The sequence below is a fragment of the Phaenicophaeus curvirostris genome, chromosome 1 (assembly GCF_032191515.1).
Source record: "Phaenicophaeus curvirostris isolate KB17595 chromosome 1, BPBGC_Pcur_1.0, whole genome shotgun sequence".
NCBI lineage: Eukaryota > Metazoa > Chordata > Aves > Cuculiformes > Cuculidae > Phaenicophaeus > Phaenicophaeus curvirostris.
The window spans coordinates 58,887,033-58,914,752 of record NC_091392.1 but is presented as its reverse complement, the minus strand read 5'-3'; the positions used below and the strand labels follow the sequence as shown (position 1 = coordinate 58,914,752).

The 27,720-nt window shown below is 44.5% G+C and overlaps 1 protein-coding gene across 1 annotated transcript; it reads right to left on the bottom strand.

The window, feature by feature from the left end:
- Positions 1-3,968: 3,968 nt before the first annotated feature.
- MKRN1 (makorin ring finger protein 1) lies at positions 3,969-26,677 on the bottom strand. Its single transcript, XM_069858801.1, has 8 exons — positions 26,397-26,677; positions 19,472-19,600; positions 14,671-14,897; positions 6,947-7,173; positions 6,236-6,450; positions 5,403-5,513; positions 4,820-4,958; positions 3,969-4,403 (listed from the first exon to the last, which is right to left on the bottom strand). The coding sequence occupies exons 1-8, from the start codon at positions 26,555-26,557 to the stop codon at positions 4,191-4,193; spliced, it is 1,422 nt and encodes a 473-aa protein (XP_069714902.1). The 5' UTR covers positions 26,558-26,677; the 3' UTR covers positions 3,969-4,190.
- Positions 26,678-27,720: the final 1,043 nt, after the last annotated feature.

Genomic DNA, 27,720 nt, shown 5'->3' with positions numbered 1-27,720 from the left:
TATAAACAAAACTAAACCCATTTATAGCATGTTGTTCTAGACTGGGACGTAGCACCCAAGAGACTAAAAAACAGGCACAGTGTGACTTCTGCAGATAAACTGTCATGTTTTTATCTACTTGGAAGCAGTATCTGAATCTTGGCTGGTGCACATGATTTGCACCACTGCCACAAGACTGAAGCAGCACCTCTCCACGTAACGAGGCAACCAAAAAAACCCCTACAATTATTTTGGAAAAGAGCAAACCCTCCCAGAAGGTGACTGGCTTAAAAACAAACCTACCTGCAGCCCAGTGATGCAGAAGGCACATGGTGCAGCCTGTGCAGTCAAGCTTTTCTTGCAGGTAGTGGACAGGCTCTTGCTGACAATAGCTGAGGTTCTTATCTAATCATTCCAGTTAATGTTTAAGTATAGTTGGAAAGGAGACAGAAAAAAACCCGATGTTCAGGCCCTGACCAGAGGTAGAGAGCTCTATCCTGGAGCCTTCTTTCAGGAATATGCATCTCATGATTTTGGACTTGGAGCTGCCACTGAAGCTTCCCCCAGCCAGGTGGGTGCTGTTTTAGTGCGCTCTACAACGCTGTTTAGAGGTGCCCTCTTCAGACTTCCACATGCCTCTGTTCCCAGAACACCGGTCGGTGTCCCCAGCTGGTGTGGGTCTCCCACAGGCAGGGGGGCTTCAATACTCCTGAAGCCATTTTCAAGCGCCTCTCAAGGAAGTGCGTTAAGGACTGGAACTACACCAGGCAATGCTGCGATAACAGAGTCCTTTGAGAGTAGCTTTACGCAGGTTGAGAGCCTGTTTTAACTGCACCTTTCAAAAGGAACTTTCCTTGCTACAGCTGCATCCATGAACAGGACTGCTTAGTACAGTTCTCACTGCCACGTCTGTCTAGTTTCATTTACCTGAAGCAAAGCTCACAACTATGGTTCAATAATGCCCCTCTAACCTAGCAGTAGATTAGAACTGACTTTGTAGCAGGGCAGTTGCTCTCTACCGTTCAGTCCTGTATTATATTTCAATCCTAAGGGACTATATGTGAATTCCCTCTTGTTTTAAGCTGCTGCAGCATTAATAATTCAATCTATAAAACTTTTGATCTAAACAGCAGACACTCCATACCTCTGAAATCTATTTGGTAGCAGGAAAGTTACTTTATTTCATCACACACACCAGGCCACCCCTCAGCAAGATTCTAACACAGCTCAGTCTACAAGTGGGGAAGAGCTGAGCTATCACGATTTGAACTAAAGCAGCAGAGGTTGCAAGAAGCGCTCTATGCTTGTATGATCACATTCAGACCAAGTAGATGGGGCAGCGGGCACTGATTTTGCACTTGCCCCAAGATACAAAATTTTATCTTAAACCATCTGTATGTATTCTTGCACAGGGAATAAAGGCACTTCAAGTGAGAATAGGCATCTTTTTCTAAAGATTTTGGTAGTGGAAGCTTACATAGTCTCTATATCTTGTTCACTTTGACACTACTCTCCTTGGCCTCTTCTTCTGTACCGTATTTGCTTAAAGAAAATGTAGCACAGCTGAAGTTGTCACCCTCCATGTTTTTTACATTAAAAGTTTACCTTAATTCTACTGCATTTATTCTAGTTCTTGGAGGAAAATCACAGCAGCCTACTCACATACTTTACTCATTCAAAGGCCCTGCTCTTTTCAGGCATTCCAGCTTGTGAGGCGGGGGTGGGAAATTGCAGTGCAACAGGAAGCTCAGGAACAGGCCTGCCACTGGCAAAGATTCAAACTACAAATGACACGTAGCAGTACTGCTTGATGACAAGCATAGACAACTCTTTTTAACTCACAGAACGAGAACCACAGTGTACTTCAAAGCATCTTCTTGTCACCCTGCAGCTAAACAGAACACCCTCCACCAGCAAGTAGCTTATCTGTGTGTTCTCAGCTTCCCCTGCAGCGGGTACAGAAACAAGGTTTAGAAACAGGAGCATTCATCTTTGTGCCACATGTACACTTAACACACAAAGTGACCCTCGTATGAAGGAAAGCTGAGGCATGCGCACTGACTGCTTTACCTTTCTGCATCTCGCCAGAACACATCTTTGTTAAACTTATGTTTGAATGCAGCTTTCTACTAGGATGCTAACAACCTCTGTGAGGAAGAAAGGCCAGTTCTACTTTAAAGCCTTTTATCAGTCTGTTTCTCCGTATCTCAGTTTTAAAAATCATTTGTGCAAATTAAGTTCAAATCCATTTTTCCCGCTGCTACTTGACTCTGAAGGAAAAAAATCCGCAACAAACCAAGCATGGTTTAGACTGTTTGGTTAACTTTTTCTTAGTTCTATCCCACTGCATCTGAATGTTTCTAGTAGTTTACTTCCAACTTTTCGTATTTCTGGAAAAGAATGCTTCTTTCTGAACACGCGTAGGCTTTAAGCAGCGCGTGGATTCTCAGGAAGCAGCCTGCAGCAATCCTTGGCCTTGCTGTCCCAACAGCATCACGGCACGAAACCATCGATAGTTTTGTACCTGCAACTGACTTTGTTGAGGACAAATAAAATTAATACCATGGTGTAGAACTTAGTTCTGCCAAAGCAAGCCACCTCTGTTCCCACTAACGGCCCCAGACACTGCTTCAGCAACTCGATGTCCCAGCTGTCTGTTCAGGTGCTCTTTACATTACAAGCTCCTTGTTGGAAAGGTCACAACCAAGTTAGAAGTTCCGTGTGAGCGTGACACAATTCTGCAGGAGTTAAGAGAAACACACACAAGCAATCAATCTGAAACACAAAAGCTTCAAACTGAAAAGGACAGATTTCTTATTTCATTTTTTGATTTTTTTTTTTTATTTGGGAAAAGTGCTTCTTACAAAAGGCAACTGCAAAACAATACGTTATAGACCTCAGAACAATTTCTCATTCCATTTAAAAGTGAAAGGAGAGGCAGTCTAGGGGACAAGAGCAGCAGGAGAACATATCACGGGGCATCCACGAGTCAATAAAAAACAGCAATAATGTAATGCAAGTTTAAAATTCCTGTGCTGGGGCTTTGGTGGCAAAGTAATTTCTCAATGCAAATTACAGCGAAAAACCGCATGACTGCCTTTGTAAGCAGTAACTCACGTAAGCTGAACAGCTTCACTGGCAACCTGCCCAACCCAGATGCCGAAAGGCACGTGTACCCTGAACCAGCCGAGCGGCACAGCTATTTGCTAGTGAAGCTCCCAGCTTAGGTGGTTACATCAAGTTCTAAAACTTACAGAGCAATAAAGCTAAAGGGGCCTCTCTGGTATTCCTCTGACTCCGCCTTGGCTAACCGGATTTATGCTCCTGGACAACCCTAATGGTACACGTGAAAGAGAGCTGGTGTATCAGGGAATGCCATCTATTAAGTTAAGCGATAGTTAAGATCACTGCCACAGACTGGGCTGAGACCACTAAACCAGTTTCATGTCCAATTGGAGGCTAGGCTTCATGCACCAAGAGGGGATGAAAGATGGTTTTGTCATTTTTAACTTACAGAGTCTCCCCATCCTAGAGGTCCAACTCTACATTTATCTGTATATACACATAGAGAGTTCTCCTTTCACAAAGACATTTTCCTTTCATGCTAAACACAGTAAAAACCCAGAACGTTCACACCTGGTTCTGGTTACACAGTAGTAGTAGTAATGTGCAAGTAAACAAGAGACCAAAATCACAAATGAAGATGTGTACATGAGGGGGCTGGAACGGAGCTGATGCCAGAAAGAGTATTTGTATCTGGCCTGAAGTCAGAAGTATTGGTACAAAGACAGAAAAAAAAAAAAGGCCATCAGCCAATTTACATCCCCACTGCATGGCCACTGCTCATTTTTGTATCTGGGCTCTTCAAAACGAGTGTGGAAGTCCTGTAAACACTTTAACCCTGGAACTGGGTGAACTCTGTTGGGTACACAGATGAAGCAACAAACCTAAGCTAACTGTTTGACAGTTAAATTTATTTTTACAAAAACTAACATTTTAAAGATTTATTTATTGTTATTTGTTTAAACAGAGGAAAAACAACACTCCTGGGGTGGGAGGGGATGGGAAAAGACAGACCCTGGGTAAAAGTTATTACAACAGCACCTGGAATTGATTGGCCTGCCTAGGAGAAACACAGGCACTGCCACAACACCACAGGTAATAGCTACTGCCTGAAGCCAAGACGACAGTCCACACTCCACTGACAGGTGCTATAGATCCAAGTCGTAATAATCTTCCAGCTCATCATGAAACAAGTCCCACTCGTCCTCGGAATCCGTTAGCTCATCATCACCTCCTGCTGCCAACAGCATAAGCAACATCTCACCAAGCTCAAAGGTCACCACCTCATCCTCATCGGTCTCAAATGGATCACCATTCTCTCGCTCCTCGATGAACTCCCAGAACCGATTCCTCCGCTGGGCCTGCAAGTGGAACACAAATATTTCGCCAGGTGACCAAGCGATACAAGCTCTGAGTCTTTCCAGAGGCTGACAAGGTTCAGCCCCCAGCCTGCTTTCTGACATGCAAGAAACCACATTCTTCCTTTAGGGAGACACCGACCTCCCACAGAATTTACCCTTACACGCCCCTATTAACACTGCCCAGCATTTCTCCTTCAGTATGCTGGTAAAGTTTAGGAAATTCACTCTTTCCATCTTGGTCTCCAGCATTCCCAGACTCTAGACCACTGCCTCCTTCAAATTCACCATTACAGAGGTCTGTCAGAAGTAAAAAAAGGGTCAACATTCCCCTGTCCTCTTCTCAAGGCAGCCGATTTAACACACACCCCATCTTGCTGTCTCTCTGTATAAAAAGGACAAAAAACAACAGCACTGACCCGGAATCTACTTGATGTTCCCACTTTGGGTCTCTGCGGCTCCTCTTGGCGGCCATCAGGATATGCATGTTTGTAAAAACAGTTCCCTCCAAACGGACAGCTCCCACGGCCTTCATCAAAATACCTGCATGGCTTGTTGCTGGAAAGGAAAATATCGCAACCCTTACTCACAGCAGACCCCAACCAGACTTCAGAATTGCATTTACCTGTAGTCCAAAAGGATCTCTCTCAGTTACCATTTGGAGCTGAAGGTGTTTTGTCAGTGCAACACCTACACGCAGATCTAATGTCTTACACAATGTATGTGGGGTGATGCGTGCACAGAACACGGACGCCTCGCAGCTTGTACTGCCTTATGGCCACATCACCAGCCTTGTGTGTGTGAAGGGAAAGACTGAAGTCAAAAAACATAGGAACAGCTTTGTGACTGCGTGGCTGCATGCATCTGTGGGCAGATTGATAAGGACAGGCTTAACACGTGGTGGTGGAAGCAAGGTGAGAGAGGGCTTTACATCACGACCCTTCTCCAGGTGTGCTTTTATCTCTGCTGTCTCAACTTGAAAAAATGCTACAATGCTCATACCTCATTGCCTCCTTGTATTTCTGAATGAGTTTCTGCTTCTCTTCCTTCTCCTCCACCCAGTACTCACTTGGAATGACAAAGTTAGATGTGATCCGACACTCTGGGCAGGACCTGGGGAACGAACAGACTGTGCTGCAAAATTCCACATTACAGGGCGCTCTCTCCTACATAACAAGTCATGGCATATATCCATCTTTAAAGATGTACTGCACTCGCACACTTGGTACATGGGCTTTTCAATCAAGAGTCTCTCTTACGTGAGGACAACCTAAACTCTCTTCGAGAACTCAACGGCAATGGCAGCTTGTCTCAGAAAAGCTTGAAAAAACACTTCACACAGACTCCTTTTTCTTTAGAGTTAAATAAATTTATTTTGGTTTGATATCTGTATTTATTTGACCGGAACTTTGTTTCTGTTGGTTTTTTTTGTTTTTTTTTTTTTTTAGAACAGCCTTTAAATGGAGAGAAGTTTTGCCAACTGATTAATGAACTAGGGCGGTTATGAATTAAAAAGCATACATTCTGAACTGGTTAATCTGCATTCAGATTCCTGGCTGGATGTCCAAGACACAAACAGTAACCACTGGACAACATGCTACTAAATAAATGAAAGTGATTTTCTAGCATTAAGTGAGTTTCGCAAACTTAATCCGTATTAACCAAATCAGAGTGTAAATGTCATCCCTAACAATTATTTCGCTTCCCAGCTAAAGTTAGTATGCATTAAATGCAGTCTCTGTGCAGTCTGCATCTGGAAGTCTGTTGCAAGTTGTCACAAGTTACTAAGTTCTTCCATAGTAACAAAGCACAATCGAAATGGGAAAGCGCCTCACTTTATAATCTTGCTCTCAAATTGCTTAGCACTCCTCCACTTGCGGATGCACTTGAGACAGTAAGTGTGGCTGCAGTTGGAGAGGATCCCAAAGCGGCGCTCACTAGGATTAGCTTTCTCATACACCACCTCCATGCATATCCCGCACACCATGTCTTTACTACGCTGGACGGCAAATGAAAGCTCCATGTCCTTCTCGTGAGCTTCAATGCAAGACTGAAATGGAGAGACAAAAAAAAAAAGACTACAGAGATAACTGATCACCTGGTGAACTCTAAGCAGGCTTTTCAGCTCAGTTTTACTCTGCTGTTTTGCATAACTAATGGAGAATAATTAAGCTGAAAAGTCTTCATCCTCAAAAAAAAATAAATTATGCTCAGATAGCGGGGACCAATCAATTCAGAGTTCAAATTCCTTTCTTCAGACACTGCTTTTAAACATGAGAAAGGCAAGCTAAAAGACCATCCAGTTTTACTCGGCAAAGAACAAAGCTTTAGTTTCTTTAAGCAGACTGCTCTCCAAGCAGAGATAAGGAAACCCAGCTGGTTTTGACTATGGCCCTGAAAGGAAACGGTCCGGTTTACAACAGGAATTTCATTCACTGCCTGACCTGCATGCACCTTCAAATGAAAGGGAATTAGTGACAAGTGATTGTGGGAAACTAGGAAGTAATAACTTAAAGCTGTTTAACACCAGACAGTTGTTTGCTTACCTTTATGTGCTCGGATCTCTGTGCAGCATCAATTGGATGCAGGACTTGCAGTCCACACATATCACATACATCCCCATGGATGTACACGCAGTTTTCCCCATAGCGACATTCTCCTACTGCAGCGTAGGGGCACAGCTCCTTCTTTATCACCACGTCTGCTTCCTCCTTCTCATATTCTTCCTCAATCACCATTTCCTGCAAGGGTGCTTCAGCACAGGAAGAAGCAGCTGGGAACAGAATTAAGGACAGTAAGCAATACATTCAGATTTGCAGCACCTGGAGTGTGAATACATTGTTTTAATGCAAAGTAAGCTTCGGGTAACCCTGCTCAAGTTACCCAAAGAGAGCAATAAAAGCAACCAAGGTTCATTTCAGCCCAAGTTTCACACATCCTCAATCTGAACTAACAGTTATTTTCCCACTCGAGAAAGCACAACTAATTTCTTCATCATACAAGCCAGGGAGGACAAAAGCTATCAAGGTTTCAGCAGTCAGATTCAGATCTATTTACAGAATAAGTCTGCACCACGAAAGTCTCACTAGTCCTCAGCAGCTTAAGTACATTTTTATACAAATTCTGGTTCAGCAACAATTTAATAAGGTTACATATTTCTCGGTGCTTTGAGAAACAATTCCACATCAGCTACAGTTAACGGGCTTTTCCCCCAGAAATTACATAGCTGAGGCACTAAAGGTGTATCCAGCCTAACACCACGCTAGTATGGAAGCACCACACCAGCAGTACATTATGTGCAGGTTAATTAGCATGCTGTCATTCAGTCTGAACAACAGATTTTCACTCCTAGGTTCCCATGCATCTGCATGTATGATACAAAAGCTGTGTCTGCACCTCTCTAACACTTACTCTAGATAATTCCCAAACCCCTTATTCTAAACAGATATCTGGTCTATCACTCAGACACACAAACCCAGCTTTAAGAAACTGAAATTCAAGGTATTTTCATCGCATTCCAAGCTAGCTATCGGTTTTACAAAATACTGATTAAGCAAGTTCTCTTACCTAAATCTATATTGAACTGAAACCTGCATCATTTCTCTTCCCCATTTAGACAGCTTCTACTTAACACTTATCCCTGTATCTCTTGAACATACCAAGCCCGAAAGCCTTCTGAGATCATAAGCATGATAATAAACTAAGTTTACAAGACAGAAGCAGTCCGTTTGAAGATACAATAAATGCAGGAGAACAACAAAGCATTACTATATTCAGAATAAAACCAGCAAGAAAAACAACCAGACTGTATTTACATAACCAGTAGCTCTTACAAGAGTAGAAAGCCTTCTGTACTACAAGAAAGTTTACTACAAGAAAGCTTCTCCAAGTTGTTTGAGTACTAGATTTGGAGAAGTAAGCAAAAGCTACCACATACATACTCAGAACACCAAAAGTAAAAGACTGACTATTCCTTTTCAAAAAGAATCAGAGATTGTGCACTCACACAGCTGGCATCCCTGTGGAGCAGAGATACAATACGCACCAAGACAAACAGTCTGTTAGCTTTTGGTCATATAAAGAAAAAGAAAAAGCAGGGCCCCAAGAGCTCACAGTTTTAGGGGAGAAGCAAATATTAAACATTAGCGTAGGAAAACATTAGCTCTCAAAATAAGTTCACGTCTGCTTCTTGAACCATCTCCGAATTTAGATGTCACTCGCGCTGATCCTGGATCAGTCTGTTTGCTAGAAAAATACTTTTCAAAAGCAGCTGAGTGACAGAATAACAAGTCAGCTGCCAACCTGCTCATTTTTCAGTAAGAGATTCCCAACCAATTATTTTCATTGCCTCCTCTTCCCCACAAGTGAACTGGTACCAGGAGAAGTAGCAAGGAACCTTATACTAGGCTCTACAGACTCTTATGACAAGCTGGACATAAAATGAATATATGTCCTCATTAAATGAAATTCCACCCCCGACAATGAAATCCAGTCTCCACTTCCAAAAGAAGTGCCAAGAATCACAACTACCCATCAGTTTCTATCCCCTCAATTCTCATTTTTGCCAGCGTTTTCTAGCCAATGTTGTTACACATTTTTTACCTAGCTGATTCACATGACTTCTGACATGGTTTCTTTGGCAGTACCTGGCAGTAGGACGGTAAGTTCTGTGGTGGGGTGGACATTTTGAGCCGGGAAAATCCCAGGACAAAAACAGGCAGGAGTGGGGCAGGCGGCGCTGGGCTCCTGACAGCCAGCAAGCGCTGGTCTCGCACGGGGCCTGATGGGAGGGGGCGATCCTGGTGGTCCCACAGGAGATTTAAACAGTCCCTTGGGAGTACAGTGACCTGGAGCGTGGCAAAGAGGAGCATGGCAAAGAGGTGCGGGGCAGTTTGAGCGGGCAGAGCACAGAGAGGGGCTAGGGACCAGCCAAAAGACACTGAAGACCATGGTGGCCACCTGGCAGATTAAAGCCGCTCCGGGTGCTGCAGCAAGCAGGATGGATGCTGCCACCCAGCCAGAGCCGCAGTGGGTGCAGGCAGCTACCCAGGCCCTGAGCTGCAGGCAATGTCCCCCTCCCACACCAGCTTGTGCCTCTGGTACTGGCTCCACTTGTGGAAGCTGCGCTCTAGCGGGGGAACTCCTTCGTATGGTGGAGGAGCTAAGGGAGGAGGTAAAGAGGCTGAGGACTATCAGGGAATGGGAGAGGGAGACAGACCAGTGGAGCAGTGCCCTCTCACTCACTCAGTGGGCTGCAGGTGCTGGTGTGTCTGAACACCACCCACCTGCAAACTGCAAGGTTGGGGGAACAAGAGATGGGGAATGGCAGCAAGTTCCGGCCAGACAAAGGAAACCTGCTCCCCTCACCCAGACAACAAAACCCCAGATCCCCCTGGTGAACAAATATGATGTGCCGCGGGTAGAATCGAATCCTGAGGATGACGTCTCCCACAGCCTAGAATCTTTCCCTAGGCTGCACCATCCTCAGAAAAAGATAAAAACATCCTCCATTAAGAAGACAATGAGGGTGATTGTTGTAGGGGACTCCCTCCTAAAAGGAACAGAGGGACGCATCTGCAAACCGGACCCGCTCCACAGAGAGGTCTGCTGCTTACCGGGGGCATCAGTGAACAAGGTAGCTAGAAAACTTCCCTCCCTGGTCCACAAGACAGACTACTATCCTCTGACAGTAGTCCAAACTGGTAATGATGATTTAGAGAATAGAAAGACCAAAACGATCAAGAGAGACTTCAGGGCCCTTGGGAAAACAATGGAGGGCTCTGGGGCTCAAACAGTATTCTGCTCCATCCCAAGGCGAAATATAGAGGAGCAGGAAGTCAGGAAGAAGAATTCGATTAATGCCTGGCTCCGAGCCTGGTGCAAGGAGAGGGGCTTCGGTTTCTTCGATCATGGGGTTGCTCACACACCCCCAGGCTTTGTTACTAAGGATGGGACACGTGGGTCTCCTAGCGTGGCAAAAGCCCTTCCTAAAAACCTAGCTAAGCTCATAAACCGAGCTTTAAACTAGATGTGAAGGGGGACGGGGTTGAGACCAGGCTAGACAGGAGTGAGCCTGGACGTGGGGCACTGGTGACGCGGAGCAGGTGTGCTGGTGAGGACCACCAGTACATCACCACACAGAAAGTGGGGGTGAATACACCTGGGGGTGGTAAGGGAGATACAGACACTTTGGCACTAGCTACTCCAGTTACCAGGCAACTGGGAACAAACTCTGTTCCCTCTAAGAGGGCTGAAGGCTCGGCAGCTCAGCTGAAGTGCATTTACACCAATGCACGCAGCATGGGGAATAAGAAGGAGGAGCTGGAAGCTGTCGTAGGGCAAGGAGGCTACGATGTCGTTGCCATCACGGAAACGTGGTGGGACGACTCATATAACTGGAATGCGGCTATGGTGGGGTACGAACTCTTCAGGCGGGACAGGAAGGGTAGGAGAGGAGGCGGGGTAGCCCTCTTTGTAAGGGAGGACTTGGACACCATTGAGATGGATTGTGGCGATGAGGAGATTGAGTGACTGTGGGTTAAAAACAGAGGAGCCCATAAGAAGGTAGATTTTGTGATGGGAGTCTGTTACAGACCACCCAGCCAAGGAGAAGCAGCTGATGAGCTCTTCTATAAACAGCTGGGGTTAATCTCTACATCAATGCCTCTTGTTCTTGTGGGAGACTTCAATCTGCCTGATATCTGCTGGAAGTACAATAAAGCAGAAAGGAAGCAGTCTAGGAGGTTCCTGGAGTGCGTGGAAGACAACTTCCTCGCACAGCTGGTGAATGAACCAACAAGGGAAGGTGCCCTCCTGGACCTGCTGTTTGTGAACACAGAAGGCCTTGTGGGGGATGTGGCAGTAGGTGGACGCCTAGGACTAAGCGATCATGAGATGACAGGGTTTTCTGTTCTAGGTGAAGTGAAGAGGGTGGTTAGCAGGACAGTAGCATTAAATTTCCAGAAGGCAGACTTGGAACTCTTCAGAAGGCTGGTTGGCAAAGTCTCATGGGAGACAGTACTTAAGGGCAAGGGAGCCCACAAGGGCTGAGAGCTCTTCAAAAAGGAAATCCTAGCAGCTCAGGAGAAAGCCATCCCCATGTTCCGGAAAAAAAGCCAGCAGGGATAAAAAACCAGCTTGGTTGAACACAGAGATACCAAGAAGAGAAATGTTTATTTGGATGAAGGCTTTGGAAGAAAGGACAGGCCTCTTGGGTGGACTACAGCAGGGAAGTGAGATTATGCAGAGAAAAAATCAGGAGGGCTAAGGCCCAACTAGAAATCAGATTGGCAAAGTCTGTGAAAGATACCAAAAAATCTTTCTATAAATATATTAACAATAATAGGAGGACTCGGGAGACCATACAGCCCCTATTGGACACAGAAGGAACAACGGTGACAGGGGATGAGGAAGAGGCTGAGGTACTTAATGCCTTCTTTCCCACAGCCTTTAATTGTAAAGAAAGTTGTTCCCTCTGTAGACAAACCCAGGAGCATAATGAGGCTCCCATGATCCAAGAGGAGGTGGTCAGAGCCTTGCTTGCCCAACTGGACACCTACAAGTCTATGGGGCCAGATGGGATCCACCCAAGGATATTGAAGGAGCTGGCGGATGTGCTGGCCAAACCCCTTTCCACCATCTTCCAACAGTCCTGGAAGACTGGGGAGGTCCCACTGGACTGGAGGCTGGCTGATGTTGTGCCCATCTACAAGAAGGGTCGCAGGGAGGATCCGGGGAACTACAGGCCTGTCAGTCTGACCTCAGTCCCAGGGAAAGTCATGGAGCAGGTGATCTTGAGAGCTATCATGAAGCACATGCAAGAGAAATGGGTGATCAGGCCCAGTCAACACAGGTTCACAAAGGGCAAGTCTTGCCAAACTAACCTGATCGCCTTCTATGATAAAGTGACTCGGCTACCGGATGAGTGAAAGGCTGTGGATGTATCTTTCCGGACTTCAGTAAAGCCTTTGACACAGTTTCTCACAGCATTCTGCTTCGGAAGCTGTCGGCCTCTGGCCTGGACAGGCGCACACTCTCCTGGGTGGAAAACTGGTTGGATGGCTGGACCCAGAGAGTGGTGGGAAATGGTGTGAAATCCAGCTGGAGGCCAGTGACAAGTGGGGTTCCCCAGGGCTCAGTGCTGGGTCCAGCCCTGTTCAATGTCTTTATCAATGACCTGGATGAAGGCATCAAGTGCACCTTTAGCAAGTTTGCAGACGACACTAAGCTGGGTGGAAGTGTTGATCTGCTGGAGGGCAGGGAGGCTCTGCAAACGGATGTGAACAGGCTGGACGGCTGGGCTGAGTCCAATGGCATGAGGTTTAACAAGGCCAAATGCCGGGTTCTGCACTTGGGGCACAACAACCCTGTGTAGTGCTACAGACTAGGAGAAACCTGTCTAGAAAGCTGCCTGGAGGAGAGGGACCTGGGGGTGTTGTTTGACAGCAACTGAACATGAGCCAGCAGTGTGCCCAGGTGGCCAAGAAGGCCAATGGCATCTTGGCTTGTATCAGAAACGGTGTGACCAGCAGGTCCAGGAAGGTTACTCTCCCTCTGTACTCAGCACTGGTGAGACCGCTCCTCGAATCCTGTGTTCAGTTCTGGGCCCCTCACCACAAGAAGGATGTTGAGGCTCTGGAGCGAGTCCAGAGAAGAGCAACAAACCTGGTGAAGGGGCTGGAGAACAGGCCTTATGAGGAGCGGCGGAGAGAGCTGGGGTTGTTTAGCCTGGAGAAGAGGAGGCTGAGGGGAGACCTCATTGCTCTCTACAACTACCTGAAAGGAGGTTGTAGAGAGGAGGGTGCTGGCCTCTTCTCCCAAGTAACAGGGGACAGGACGAGAGGGAATGGCCTCAAGCTCCGCCAGGGGAGGTTTAGGTTGGACATTAGGAAAAAATTCTTCACAGAAAGGGTCACTGGACACTGGAACAGGCTGCCCAGGGAGGTGGTTGACTCGCCTTTCCTGGAGGTGTTTAAGGCATGAGTGGACAAGGTGCTGAGGGGCATGGTTTAGTGATTGATAGGAATGGTTGGACTCGATGATCCGGTGGGTCTCTTCCAACCTGGTGATTCTATGATTCTTGTTTGACCCTTACTGAGGAAGTATGGATGGGCAGAAGCCTGTACTAGACTGCCAAATGCAGCCAAGTTTCAAAGGAACTGTACTGAGCGACAGTGTTTCTCTTAATGGGGCTGGCAAGATGATCTTTGCTTAAAGCAATTCTACATCTCTGAAAAACACATACTTGAAAGAGGCTTCTCTTAACAGAAAAAAATTTCCAGAGACATCTGCACCCCTCTCAAGGATATCTTGTCAAAACGATATTCAGCAAGGGTTTTATTATTATTTTTAAAAGAAAATAAAACAACCCACACAACTTACTACATGAGGCTGTTTGAGAATAAAGGCTTTGAAGTCTTACCCCTCCAGAGACTGACTTAGAAACCCATTTATTTACTATGCTGGAGAGTGAAGAGCTTCACATCTTGGGACAACAACAGTTAGTTATTAAAACAAACAAACCACCACCAACTTAACTCAACAAGCACAGTACAACTACTAATTCCAACCCACTCCACAATACCATCCTTGCACAAAAAAGTACAACCAGTGACTAGACAGCTAAACAACAAGACACAGATCTATAAATGTCAGTCCTTAACAAACAGCTCCAGGTACTTTTACAGTGAGAGGGAAAACATGCTAGAAGTTACATTAGTTTTCCAGTCCCAGTCTTCTGTGCTGTCTGACTCACAACAGAGTTGTAGTTTGGTGGAATAAAAATATTAGTATTTCTACTTCTGAACATCTCAGCTTCCATAACCTAAAGCCCTGTATGCACACCTCTTGTATGGACTGCACTCTGTCTGCTACAGTTTTGCTTCCCCTTTGAAAGCAACATTAGGGAAACTCACAAGACCCCACTGCCTCAGCAGCTTGAACTGAACATCCCGCAGAGTACCATCTTCTTCGCTACAATTCCGCCTGCTACTTTCAAACCCACTCCTCTCCAGTAGGTGGATCCTATCTTCCCAGTGCCCATTTCACAGCCAACAGGGTCTTGAAGTACATGTCATTTCAGAATATCAGGACAGCAGCAATAGCTGATGTGGACAGTCTTGACTATTCAGAGTAGAAAACTCAAGACAGATCACTCAAAGTGATTAATAAATAAGAATAGCTGCATTTGACAAAACCAAAAGCATTAATGTTCTACCTATAAATCGTCAACACGCGACAGAAATTTACTGTTACCCCACAATCAGCTTACCACGTCCACAATACGGCTGCCCAGGGATAAACTCTACAGCATTCACCCAGTCTTCAGCATCTACTCCTGCTGCTGCCAGATCTGTATCTTCATCTTCTATCTCAGCAATAATTTCTTCAACTGTTTCAGGGAGTGACATGAAGTCTGAGGATACTGAGGCATAAAATTTTTCTTCTGGGTCCACATCAGTAATTTCTTCCTGTTTCAGTGGCTTGGTATGTTCATATCTAAAAAAGTTAACAAGCATCATGTCAACTCTTCACAAAAAACACCTCCATAAAGCAGTCCAAAGTATTCGAAATGCATGGATTCTAACATAAACATACTATTCAGAAGAAAGACCTAGAAACGTCTTGGAAAAGAAAGCCACTGATGACCCTTTATAGAGACATGCTTCCACTTGTGTCATCTGTCAGCACTACTTAAGGAAATAGAAGGTGCTCCATGATTTTGGACGAAACTGAGCAGCATGCAATTACTTACATAGAATGAACTTCAGTTATGTCCAAAACTGGTCACGTACCTATTATGCATGCGTAGTATTAAATTAATTCGTTCAGCTTTAAAAAGAGAAGACTAAGGGCATATACTGCTGTCATGTATGGGAAGGCACAGAAGAAAGATGCACCCAGGGCCTTCTACGCACTACGGCAACAAGATGATAGTCAGCAGACACAAGTCCAAAAGGGGAAGTCACAATTATATATCAGGAAAAAAATTCACTGCGAGAGTAGTCAGACACTGGAACAGATGCCCACAGAGGCCATACAATCTTCGTCCATGCAGATAATCAAAACTTGATGGGACAATGCCTTGGGCAACCCAACGTAAGCTGGCTCTGCCTTCAGCATAGCTCCAGAGATCTCCAACAAGGCACCTGATTCTTTTCCTGTAACTTAGCATGTTGCCTCATTCAGATTTACCGTGGAAAACAATGCTCAGAACGCTTTGATTCCTACCACCCACAAACAACAGGAAATTGCAATTTCCCTCATAAAAATCTACCTTCTGGCAACTAGTAAGACTCCATAGGAAAATAAACTACATGTGTAATTATTCTACTATAAAAGATTAAAAATATTATAATTATTCCAGTATAAATTAATTGTGTTATTATAGAATAACTATAAATTATTTTGGTATTATAAAACAAATTACAGGTGTAATATCTTAGACATTTGTTGACTAATTTCAAGGACAAAGGGAAGGAATTATTGGAGATTATACAAAACCTCTAATCAACTGTGATTCATTTACCTTGTGTCAGATTGAAAACAGAGAAAGTATCACAGTCCTTGCATATAGAAGACATGCTCCCAACTCAATGTCATCTTTTAAATCCTAAGGAAACTATGAAGTACAGATTTAGAAGTCAAGCCTTCAGAACTCTATACGAGTGCTCTCCAAAATGGTAAGGACACACCCTAAGGGGTGCAGGAGGCAATCCCATGGGATGTAGGAAGAAAATACTAGAAATTGTAGAAATTTGAAAAACTAAGAAATTCAACTTTACTAATATTTCGCATATATATCAACAGTGGTGGTGTCTCTCGGTTGGTATGACAGAGGGCCCCTTGTATGTTATATGTACAGCGTCCTGAAGGAGGAACAGGTGTTCCACCACACAGCAGGGCTGACAGCAGCACCCATACTCAATTCATTCATTTTCAGCACACTGCACCACACTGCAGTTTGTGCCCAATTTAATGCACTGACAGATCGTGTTATCTTGTTTTACCTAAACTAACCCTGACAAAACGAGCAAGTGGCTTAAAAAGATTCCTGCAAATAAACTGTGGACTGAACACAATACCGACAACGTCAGCAAAAGTAAACAACAAGAAAATGTCAGAGCTAACACTTCCAGTATGAGCTCTTCATCAGCCACATTAGGAGGTAAAGATAACACCAACCTCATCAGATCTGACAAGAACTTTGGGGCAAGAATTCAACATTACCAAGAAGACTACTTGAAATATGGATTAACATCCACTATAATTAATGGTGAACCTTGCCCTCAGTGCATATTGTACCTTGTGATATTAGCTAAACATAGCATGAAGTCATCACAATTGACAGACATTTAAAATGTAAATAGCCAGAACAAGAAGACAAACCTGTACAACTTTCTCAGAGATGTTTCAAGCCACACGATACTCAATCCAGTACTTCGCAAACCTCATAATAAACTGTTTAGAAGCCTCTTTTGAGGCTTCCTACTTAACAGTAAAAGACAAAACCACAAACCACTGGACCCCTTGTTCCTCCTGCTATGGTAAAAATGACTGAAATAATGCATGGAAAAACCTCTGGTGACATAGTAAAGAGTATTCCTTTGTCAGCAAATGCTGTTGGGAAATACATAGAAAACACTGCAGAAAACTTGAAGAAACAAGTTTTAGAACAAATTTCAGTGTAGCAAGTTTGCTGTATAGCTGAATGAATGCACAGATGTTTCTAATACATCTCAGCCCATGATATTTGCTATGTTCTGTTTCACTAATGAAGTACATAAAGAACTACTTTTTGCGAGCTGCTGAAGAAAAGATGTACCAGAGGAGATATATTCTGAACAAGTGACTTACTAAATAAGGCAAAGAGGTGTACTGGAGGAGATATATTCTCAATAGTAAATGATTTGTTTACTAAAAGCCACATTTTACGGAAGCACAGTACAAATGCAACTACTGATGCAGCTGCTGCTTTGACTAGAATAAAAAAAGGATTCCAGAGTAAGGTTACAGAGATAGCACCACACCAGACGTTCACTCCCTGCAGCATTCATAGGCAAGATACTGTAGCAAAGATGGAGCCAGAAGCATGCAAAGTGCTACAGACAGTCATCAATTGGGTTCATTTCATAAAAGTGAACTTTAAAATGCTGAAATCTTTCTAACAATGTTATGAGATGGAGAGCGACCATGAAAATCTTCTACATAAACCAGAGGTTTGCTGGTTATCTTCTGTTAAAGCTCTAAAAAGTTGTCAGAAGTGTGTTACACATTTTTATTCACAAGGAGACAAGTTTTCCAAATCTGCAAACCTTTTCCATGATGACAAGGCACTGTCAGAAGTACACAACATAGCAGCTATTTTCAAAGAAACACACACAATCTGTCCCTCCAAGGTACAGACAACATTTCAAGAACAAGTAAGCGGTTTTTAGAAAGAAACTTGTGCTAGAGATAGTATTTTGAAACAGCTGTTCTAAAACATTGCCACCATTATGCAATTTTGTTGCCAAAAAAGACCCAAGTGTGCCAGCTATAAAAAAACAAATCTTTCATATCTTCTGCACTTAAAACCTGGAGACAGAATTAACATGTTTAAAATCTCCCAAAGAGCTTCAGTGGATTTGGAATCCATTTGTTAGAAATACAAAAATGCAACACCTTCCAATCAGTCTGTAAGAACAGTTGATAAACATTAGGGAATATGGACCTTATTAGCTAAATTTTAACAAAGATGTTTGCATAATTAGTGGATGGGACTAAAAAATAAGTATCACGATTTAGAATGTGCAGCCAACAACAAACTTCTTCCTTTCGGATCTTTCTCAGCTATGACAGCCATTAAGACTACATACTGAAATAAACTGAACTTAAAATGAGACTTCAAGTCACTGTACTGCAAAACGTTGAACTAAAATTTTAAAAAATAAGGCATCATATTCAATCAATATTACTGTTGATAAAATAATAATGCCTTTAGCGAGAGCAAAAAAGGGTTTGGACGGTTAACAAAATACTGGTTATTTCACCTCTGTTACGTCATATTAAAAATTCTGTTATTGTGTATGTTTTATAATGTACATATTAGTACAGTAGTAGATCTAGATAATCTACAAATATATATATATTGGGGGCATTCAAAAATTTTTCCCCGACTGTGTGTGCGATCAGAAGTTTCAACATGGCTGATCTACATGACCAAGAAAGCACTAGGGCAGATGGAAGGCTACAGAAACTTATTTTCGTTACCTTTCTTATAAATAGTAGCCATATATTAAACCAGAAAGTAAAATTAACTATGTACTACCATATGAAGTCATGACACAAATATTTAATTATGCATTAGAGCTGCAACAAGACGGAATGTCAAAACTCCTTACAGGTTTTCATAAAGTGAACTTAAAATGACAGAAAATCCTCTAAGCCTTTGTTCTGCTAGACTAAGTAAGCATCTGTTTCCTTTCTTCACACTTTTTTCCTTTTTAATAATTTCAGGGGTATAGTTTAAGTCATAGCAATTTTCATAATGTAGGCAACATATACAGGCAACATTTTAGAACCTACATGACTACACTTGCTCCAGCTACTTTTCCAACATGGCAGTTCAAATGTCAGAGTAACAATCTCTGATGAGACATATGCAATCAGAAAAAAAAAACAAACCAAAACCACGTAACTCTTACCTATTCAAGCTTTTATGATTACTTATAAATGTAACTCAGTTCCACCAGTTCAGCTAGTTTGAATGTAGTCTCAGATTTCAATTAAGTCATCTACTCATGTTATAACTAAACAACAAAAAATACCCCACACCCTGACAACTCATACTTTTTTTTTTAGGAAAACCAGTTCTCTTGCCTTTCCTTTCTGTATTTACTTTCACAGCAAAGTAAATGCTGTAGTATTTAGCAAGAGAAGGCAGTTTGCAAAAAGAAGGTATTCTGATAAATTTCTGAAGTTGCAATGAAAGACAAAAACACTTTAAGATTTATTGCCTTTCTATGAGCTCTCTACTCAAAGACCCAGGATGAAATTGCTCCCCTGCAGGACGGCCAGTGGCATTTTTTTACCTGCAATGATCTCCGTAAGCACAGCATCCTCGCTGATAATACCTGCACACCATGGCAGACTGACTACTGGAGAGGTCATGGGAGTAGCGACAGTTTTCTCCTTCCTTGCAAACTCCATGCATGAAGTATCTGTAAAACAGATTACTGTGAATTAAGGAGAATCACTGAAGCTGTAAACAAAGTTATTTGGATAATGACTTATTTTATAAATCGAGGTATGCTGAATTAAGAACAGTGCTAAGAACTTACAGACCGTGTCCCAGTATAAACATACAACTAAGGATATCTGAGAACAGGTGAAGCCTTAGCTATTCCAGTGAACTGCACCACATATTTAGGGACTCGCGCTTACAAAAGCCCGAAAAAACCTGCAAAGCAAACCTCATCCTAGACTGCGACACAGACAGGAAAGCGTCTTGGACAAAGTACGTGGGGACAAAGGGACAAAGTACATGGGGACAAAGTTTTACAAGTAACTCGTGTGTTCTGACACCAACAAAAACTTCAGAGAAGCCCACCACTGAATCCAAAAAATCAAAACTAGTCTCATCTTAAAAGAGTTTATTGGGGTTAAACCTAGCTTGAATTTGTAAGTAAGTCAATCAGAAGTAACTTCCCCTCCTAGAATGCAAAACATGACTTGTGATAGATAACTACACGTGACAAAACATGCCCATTAGCTTCTGCCATAGAAGCCAAATCAGCAGAAGCACCCTGCTTCAATACTACACTGCCTGTCTTGAAAGACCTGAGTACAGTTCAAAGCTTTGGAGGACAATTTACTAAATTATAGCCAGTTTAATTGAGCATCCTCAAATCCAGCTATTCAAGAAAACTGAACAGTGATTTTCCACTTAGTTTAACCTAGAAGACAGGAGCTTCTTTAAATTTAAGGCACTGTAGCTATTCAGACTCAACAAGCTCACATCAAAACCACAATTGAAAATACAAGTTTAAGTACAGCTTTCCCAATCAACATAAAAGTAATAGCCAAAAAAAAGCCCCAAACCCAAGAACCCCAACAACTATGTAAGAACTGAATCCAACAGCACATTTACCAACACTTTGGTTTAGAAACAGAAGCATCGGCTCCTAGATACTGAGCAAACTACAAACTCTGAACTCATTGGAAATATCAAGATCTGGTAAACAATAAAATTTGTTAGGGTCACATTCAAATTATTCCCTTTCCACTTGAGGACAGATTGCAAATCAGATTATACCCTTCCAAATCTATCTTGCTGCTGAAAGGGGTACAGTCTTACCCTCCACCTGTTACACAATTCACAACTTTGCGTCGGTACTGCGCCTACTCAGACAGAAGAACCAGGTCCTCCAACCACCTAACTGCGCAGCCACACAGTAGCACAGCCAGCACAGGAGCCAGAAGGATCATCTTTCAGCAGTGCAAACTAAGATTAGCATAGCTCTTCACAAACCAGCACATTCAAGCTGATTTTCCTAAACTTAAAAGGCATTAAGTTATTGAATTGCATGAATTTCTGTGTAGATATTTAGTTTGCTACATTTTTAAGAAGTCAGGTAAATCAAAGTGAACAATTCATGAAATGATGCAAGCAGAGCTACATTTGTAATCCAGTACTAGGGATATATTAAAACCCGAAGTGCATCTTAAGAGAGCTGATAACCCTGCATGTGCAAACCCAAGGTACTAAGAACAAAAGAAATCTCAAGTGGTTTTATTAGCCACCAGCTGACGCTTGCCATCAGGCTGCGTTTCAGGCTTGAAACAATCACCTCTCTGTACACTGTAGCCCCATAGTAACCAGATAGGAAATGTGGTCCTACATAAAAGTAAGTGCCATAAGACCAAGATGAGGCTCCGCAGGATCTTCTCCCCAGAAAGATGAGTATCCTAGTCAGGCATGCCAGGTGGCCACGCAAACAGCTATGCCAGCACACACCAGGAACAGGGTGTTGCAAAAGAAAAAAAACCCACGCTTCATGAATAGCACTCTGCACTGTGAACAGTAAAGCAAAACCCTACCAAAAAACCCCACCCTCACAGACTCACCAACACAACCCACCCACAAACCAACCCACCTCAAAGCCAAAAAACCAAACCACCACCCCCAAAACCTCACAAATTCATGGAACCAGAACATAACTGGATTCCTGGCTCGCATTTAAGAAATGAGAATGACACCAATAGGGTAAAAAATAAATCAGATTGTTGAACATCTATTCTTGCTCTTTAATAACTGTTATCTCCACCCTCTGCTGATTTTCACACAGCACTGCTTCCCCCACGTGTTGGGGCATGCGATTTCATACCCACCTGCTGACTCGGATCAAGAAATGGCTTCCGATGTAACCTGACAGTCCTTTTGCTGCCCACATGGTTATTTTTAATCTACATCAGATCGCTGCTCAGCCCCACTGCCACTTCAGTCAACAAAAAGCTGGGACACCACCATGGCTGAAATAAGTGACTAAGAGAATGGCACCACCTTGAAGTGAGGACTTCTGTTAGAAAGTACTTGGTCAACACAACTTATCCTAAATATGTAAGCCTCAAAATCAGGCTCTGTACTTGTTCGACAGCGGAAAGGGAAACTAGTCCCTTTCCTTCTTGCCCAGCTTGTATTAGAAATTCCTCTGCATGTAAAGATTCTGTTTAATTCTGAAAGTTGTAACAATTCATTACATCATGACGGGAGGTTATAAAGGGAAAAAAAAACCAACACAAAAACCCCAGAAACACTCATAAGCTCAATTTAACTCACACGTCACTTTTAAAGGCCTGCAATCCTACGCAGCAACCTCAGCATCATCTGAAGAAGGCGGCTGGGGTGGGAGGAGAGAAAAATGTATTTCTCTGAAGATTACACCAACTTCCCCCTCCTCCCCCGCCAAGAGGCACGATTTTTTACTTTAAGGTCATGAAGTATTTAACATTTTACATATGAAATTGCTGTGTTTGGCTAAAATGTGCTTTGGTAATGTTGAAAAACAGAGTGCATTATTTTTGGTAACAAAAGTTATGTTGGAAGAGCATTTCTATACACAGAGAATTCAATTTAACTGTAACTTTACATGACAGTGATACCCGTCTCCTGTTTCTGGAATAAACTAGCCTAGGAAGAATAGATCAAGACAAGTATATAACTGGATTTTCTCCAAGTGTCTATGATGCTGTCATCCAACAGGCACTTATTCTGGCAACAATGCTCTCTGCATTCACTGGCATAATTTGGTGAGGCTGCAAAAGGAATCAGACTTGCAAACTCACTGGAGTCCAAACCCGGGTCATCTCCTCAGTTTGGTTCATTTCATGATTGTGCAAAATATGAGTGATACCAACACACAGAAAAACCATCTGGAAGTAACAACTGCCTGCACTAGCATTTTATCACCGAAAATAATTTCAACTGACATCCAGTTACAGATGCTTTCATTGAAGCAGCGTAGCTTGGTTTTCATGGGGTACTTCATGCTGTGGGCATTTTTTTGGAAATGTACAGAGAAAACACTTGCCCAAGGCCATAAAGCTAATCATGCCTCGAACTCCTGTCAAGGAGGTCAGACGTTATAAGTGCTACAATTAATTTACTAGAACACTTACCATTTTCAACTTTACCCACCTTTCAATGACCTTGATTACCATGATGCTTTCAATAAGCCACTGAAGATTTTTTTTCTCCACTGCTAGAAAAACATTATTTCTATTACTTGCCACAAGCTAGAGAAAAAGAATTTGCAATGCCTTTTGATAAAGGGCAATGCAGTGTTAAACGCCAATAACTGCAGCATCAAGTTCTGAATACATTGTAGCTTCTTCCAGATGCTTCCTTCTAACATATTAAGTCTGCAATCCCATTAGCGAAATCAATATGTAATACTTCTTTCCATACCTTTTGAAGCTTGCAATGGGCTTGCTTATTCAGGTGTGGTTTGTTAACTTTACTTCAGGTCCACTGAAGGAGCAGCTGAGAGAGCTGGGGTTGTTCAGCCTGGAGAAGAGGAGGCTGAGGGGAGACCTCATTGCTCTCTACAACTACCTGAAAGGAGGTTGTGGAGAGGAGGGAGCTGGCCTCTTCTCCCAAGTGACAGGGGACAGGACAAGAGGGAATGACCTCAAGCTCCACCAGGGGAGGTTTAGGCTGGACATTAGGAAAAAATTTTTCACAGAAAGGGTCATTGGGCACTGGAACAGGCTGCCCAGGGAGGTGGTTGAGTCACCTTCCCTGGAGGTGTTTAAGGCACGGGTGGATGAGGTGCTAAGGGGCATGGTTTAGTGTTTGATAGGAATGGTTGGACTCGATGATCCAGTGGGTCTCTTCCAACCTGGTTATTCTATGATTCTATGAAAATAATTTCTCATCATCTCTTAAAGAACATGATGATTCCTACATTTCACCCTGGGAGTTCTAGATTTTAGCTGCAAAGAAAAGAAGCAGGGGAACACCTGCAAAACTAGAAGTCTAGGAGAAATCAAAGCCCTTCATCTTAGTCACTGTGTGTTTCACTCCAAGATATCAACCATAACCAGGAGGATATCAAAGTCGCAAAAACTGATTAGCCAACCAACTTATCGTATTGGGTACTGAAAGGAGCGGCAAGAATTTATTCTACCACTTCCAAAACTTCCATTTCTGATAAAATACAAGTATTCCTTCATCAGGTATGAAGCGCTAAGTCCTTATACTGAAGGGACTACTATCTCCCAGAAATTTTTCAGGCAGCATTTACTGTCACCCATATGACGATTCAAGTAAATAAATACTATATACAAATAGAACTGTGCAGTGTTGCTCAAAACAAACTGCTCTACCTGCTATATTAAAAATCTGCATTTTGAAATTCAACCGATTCATTTCAGTTAAATCCTCAAGCTCTTATACAAAGGAAATCCAAGATTTAATAGTAAAAAATACAGGTTTTCTTGAATACAAATACATCCTACTGAAGTCAAACTTAGAAAAAATTCTTATCACACATTCCCAGAAGCTCAAGTCGAAATTGTTCATTTCACTTTAAATTCTAAGGAAAGGTAGTCTGCTCACAACCCCAATGGCCTGCTAAAAATAAACAAGTAAATGGGGTAACTGGGAGGATTAGTTAAAAGGAACAAAGAATGGAGAGGCTCATTAGATCCAAAGCCGGGAGCTCATTTTTGTTTGAGCTCACATTAAAGTACATCAACCGTTACTAAAGACTAGGTTTAACTTCCCAGTAGTCCTGAGTGTTTGTAAATAAATGTATTCATTAGACGCTCACTGCATGATACAACGAACAGGCGCACTTGCACGACACGGGCATCCTGACTGCTTCCGTACTAGGGTAGTCACCGTCTTCAATAAATTGTGTGATCGTGTCTGTTTTACCTAATTGAGCCTTTCGATCTTCAGAAATAATGAGGCAATCTATATAGAGGAGGCAGTAACCTACACACTTGCAGCTCACTTAGAAGCTGAGCTAAGCATCATTGCCGGGCATTTCCTCATCGCTGGCTTAAGTTTAACTCTCATGCATCAAATATTAACCCGATTGTTCACAGGAAAAACTCTGTGCGTGCAGAAGTACTCGGAGAGAGCTGAGAAACAGGGCTCCTCAAATGGACACATTAGCACCGCATTAACCAGAATAAACAGTGATCGAAGTTAACAGGAATGCTTTAAACACTGCAGGGCATACTTAACGGCACAAAAGGAAGACACAGCAAGCAAGCTCCCCCCAGGAAGCGAAGCAACGGTTCTTAACACCGCGATTTGAATTTGCAATGGGCACAGACTGAAAAATATACAGACAATATCCATTTCACATGAAGATGTAAAGCCCCTTTCCTTTCGGCCCGAGAGATGTTCCTTTTTGCTTCCAAGGGACTTGGGATGTATTCTCTCAGAAAGACATCCAGGTTAAACGTAATTTCAATTTTATTTAAATAAAAAAAATCAAAGTAATATTTTTTTAAAGACTAACAGGCGGTGCTCCTTGCTGCTGACCTTGAAATACCACTCGCTTCCATTTAAACTAATATATATCTACATTCACAAAACCTGGGCTTTATTCCTTTCAGCCAGCGAACAGGCCAGCAGCGCAAGTTTAAAAATAGTCCATCTGGCAAGCTTTACGACATGCGGTACGATTTGCATAATCCCGTATGGGAGGCTTCTCGGAAATACAGTTTAAAGGAAAATACAAAGAGAAAATGACGCAGCACGAAGAGCCTCAACGTTAGGATTGCTTATGTGTTGCAGTCGATAATGACTCAATCCCCACTTGTCTATTTAACAAACCTCGCTGTACAGATCAAGAATCCCCCCTTTTTTTTTTTAATTATTATTTTTTTATTTCGATGGAGGATTTGAGTGATTTTCGACTTCCCGCTGCACCGCGCTTCCCGCAGGGCGGCCCGCAGGGCTCGCATTCCACAGCCCCCTTCACGCCGAGGGCACAATGCTCGCATTGAGGGCGCGTCGCCGCCGCCACCATAAAGAGCGGCCTCTCACGGGGAACCGGCGCCGGCCTCGTCCCCACCCCCTCTCCCCCGGCAACGCGACGGCGCCCGCGCTCCCTCTCCCCCCGCCCCCGCTCGGCAGGGGCGGAACGAGGCCCCCGAACCGGGCCTGGCGGGACGGGGGAAGGAGGGGGAAGAGCGGGGGGGGCACGGGGACACGGCAGCGCGCGCGCGCCGCCACGGCCGGTACTTCCGGCCGCCCCCCCCAGGGGGCCGCGCGCTGCGCAGTTCTTTTTTTTTTGCCGCAAGGGCCGCGGGGCGGGGCGCGAGGCGGCGAGGGGGGGGGGGGGGGGGGGGGCAGCGGGGAGCGCGCGCTGAGGCCGCGCGTACGTGACCGAGGGGGGAGGGGAGCGGGGCCGAGGTGGGGGGGGGAGGGGGGAGAGGAAGGAAGGGCGGCAGCGGCCGCCATCGACCTGACCTTCCCCGCTGCCGGCAGCGCGTTACCTGCAAGCGACCTGCTTGGTCCAGCCGCCTCCTCCTGGCCCCACGACGGGCGGCGGCACCGCCGCGAAGTCGAAAGCCGCCGCCGCCGCTTCCGCGGGCGTCCCCAAGGCGGCCGCCGCGGCGGCGCCCGCCGTTGTTCCCAGAGCCACTGCCTCCGCCATCACTGTTTATCCCACACGGCGGCAGCGCAGGAAGTTCCGGGAGCGCATCCTTCCGGGCGGGCGCGAGAGCGGACCGGGCGCAGCCGGGCGGCAGCGCGGAGCCGGGCGCGAGGCGGCCCCGCCCCCCCGGGCAGCGGCCGCTGCGATTGGCCGGAGGGCCGGGCTGGGGGGGCTGGACGGGACTTTAAAGATCGTTTAGCTCCAACCCCCCTGCCGTGCGCAGGGACGCCTCCCACCGCTCCGGGCTGCCCAGCGCCCCTCCAACCCGGCCCTAGAGTCATAGACTCGCCGGGTTGGAAAGGACTCACTGGATCATCGAGTCCAACCGTTCCTATCAATCACTAACCCATGTCCCTCAGCACCTCATCCACCCGTCCCTTAAACACCTCCAGGGAAGGTGACTCAACCACCTCCCTGGGCAGCCTGTTCCAGTGCCCAATGACCCTTTCCGTGAAATTTTTTCTCCTGATGTCCAGCCTGAACCTCCCGTGGCAGAGCTTGAGGCCATTCCCTCTCGTCCTGTCCCTGTCACTTGGAAGAAGAGGCCAGCACCCTCCTCTCTACGACCTCCTTTCAGGTAGTTGTAGAGAGCAATGAGGTCTCCCCTCAGCCTCCTCTTCTCCAGGCTAAACACCCCCAGCTCTCTCAGCCATTCCTCATAAGGCCTGTTCTCCAGCCTCTTCACGAGGTTTGTTGCTCTTCTCTGGACTCGCTCCAGAGCCTCAACATCCTTCTTGTGGTGAGGGGCCCAGAACTGAACACAGTACTCAAAGATGAAGAAATTCCTCTCAATGTCCAATCTAAATCTTCCCCCTTCCAATTTAAAGCCCTTATCCTATCACTCCCTTGTCCTATCACTCCATGCCCCTGTAAACAGTCCCTCCCCGGCTTTCCTGCAGCCCCTTCAGGTACTGGAAGGTCATTATAAGGTCTCCTCGGAATCTTCTCTTCTCCAGGCTGAACAACCCCAAATCTCCCAGCCTTTCCTCAAGGCAGAGGTGCTCCAGCCCTCAGATCATCTTTGTAGCCCTCCTCTGGACTCATTCCAACAGCTCCATCTCCTTCTGATGTTGAGGATTCCAGAACTGGACACAACATTCTAGATGAGGTCTCACAACAGAGGGGCAGAATCACCTCCCCCTCCCTGCTGGCTTTTGATGCAG

What these genes read in the sequence shown, in the direction of transcription:
- MKRN1 (XM_069858801.1), bottom strand. Translation starts at nt 26,557, where the DNA reads ATGGCGGAGGCAGTGGCTCTGGGAACAACGGCGGGCGCCGCCGCGGCG. An exon ending in GCTTACGGAGATCATTGCAG is followed by an intron (nt 14,898 to 19,471) that starts GTAAAAAAATGC and finishes TAACTTTTTTAG; the next exon opens with ATATGAACATACCAAGCCAC. An exon ending in GCAGCCGTATTGTGGACGTG is followed by an intron (nt 7,174 to 14,670) that starts GTAAGCTGATTG and finishes TTCTGTTCCCAG; the next exon opens with CTGCTTCTTCCTGTGCTGAA.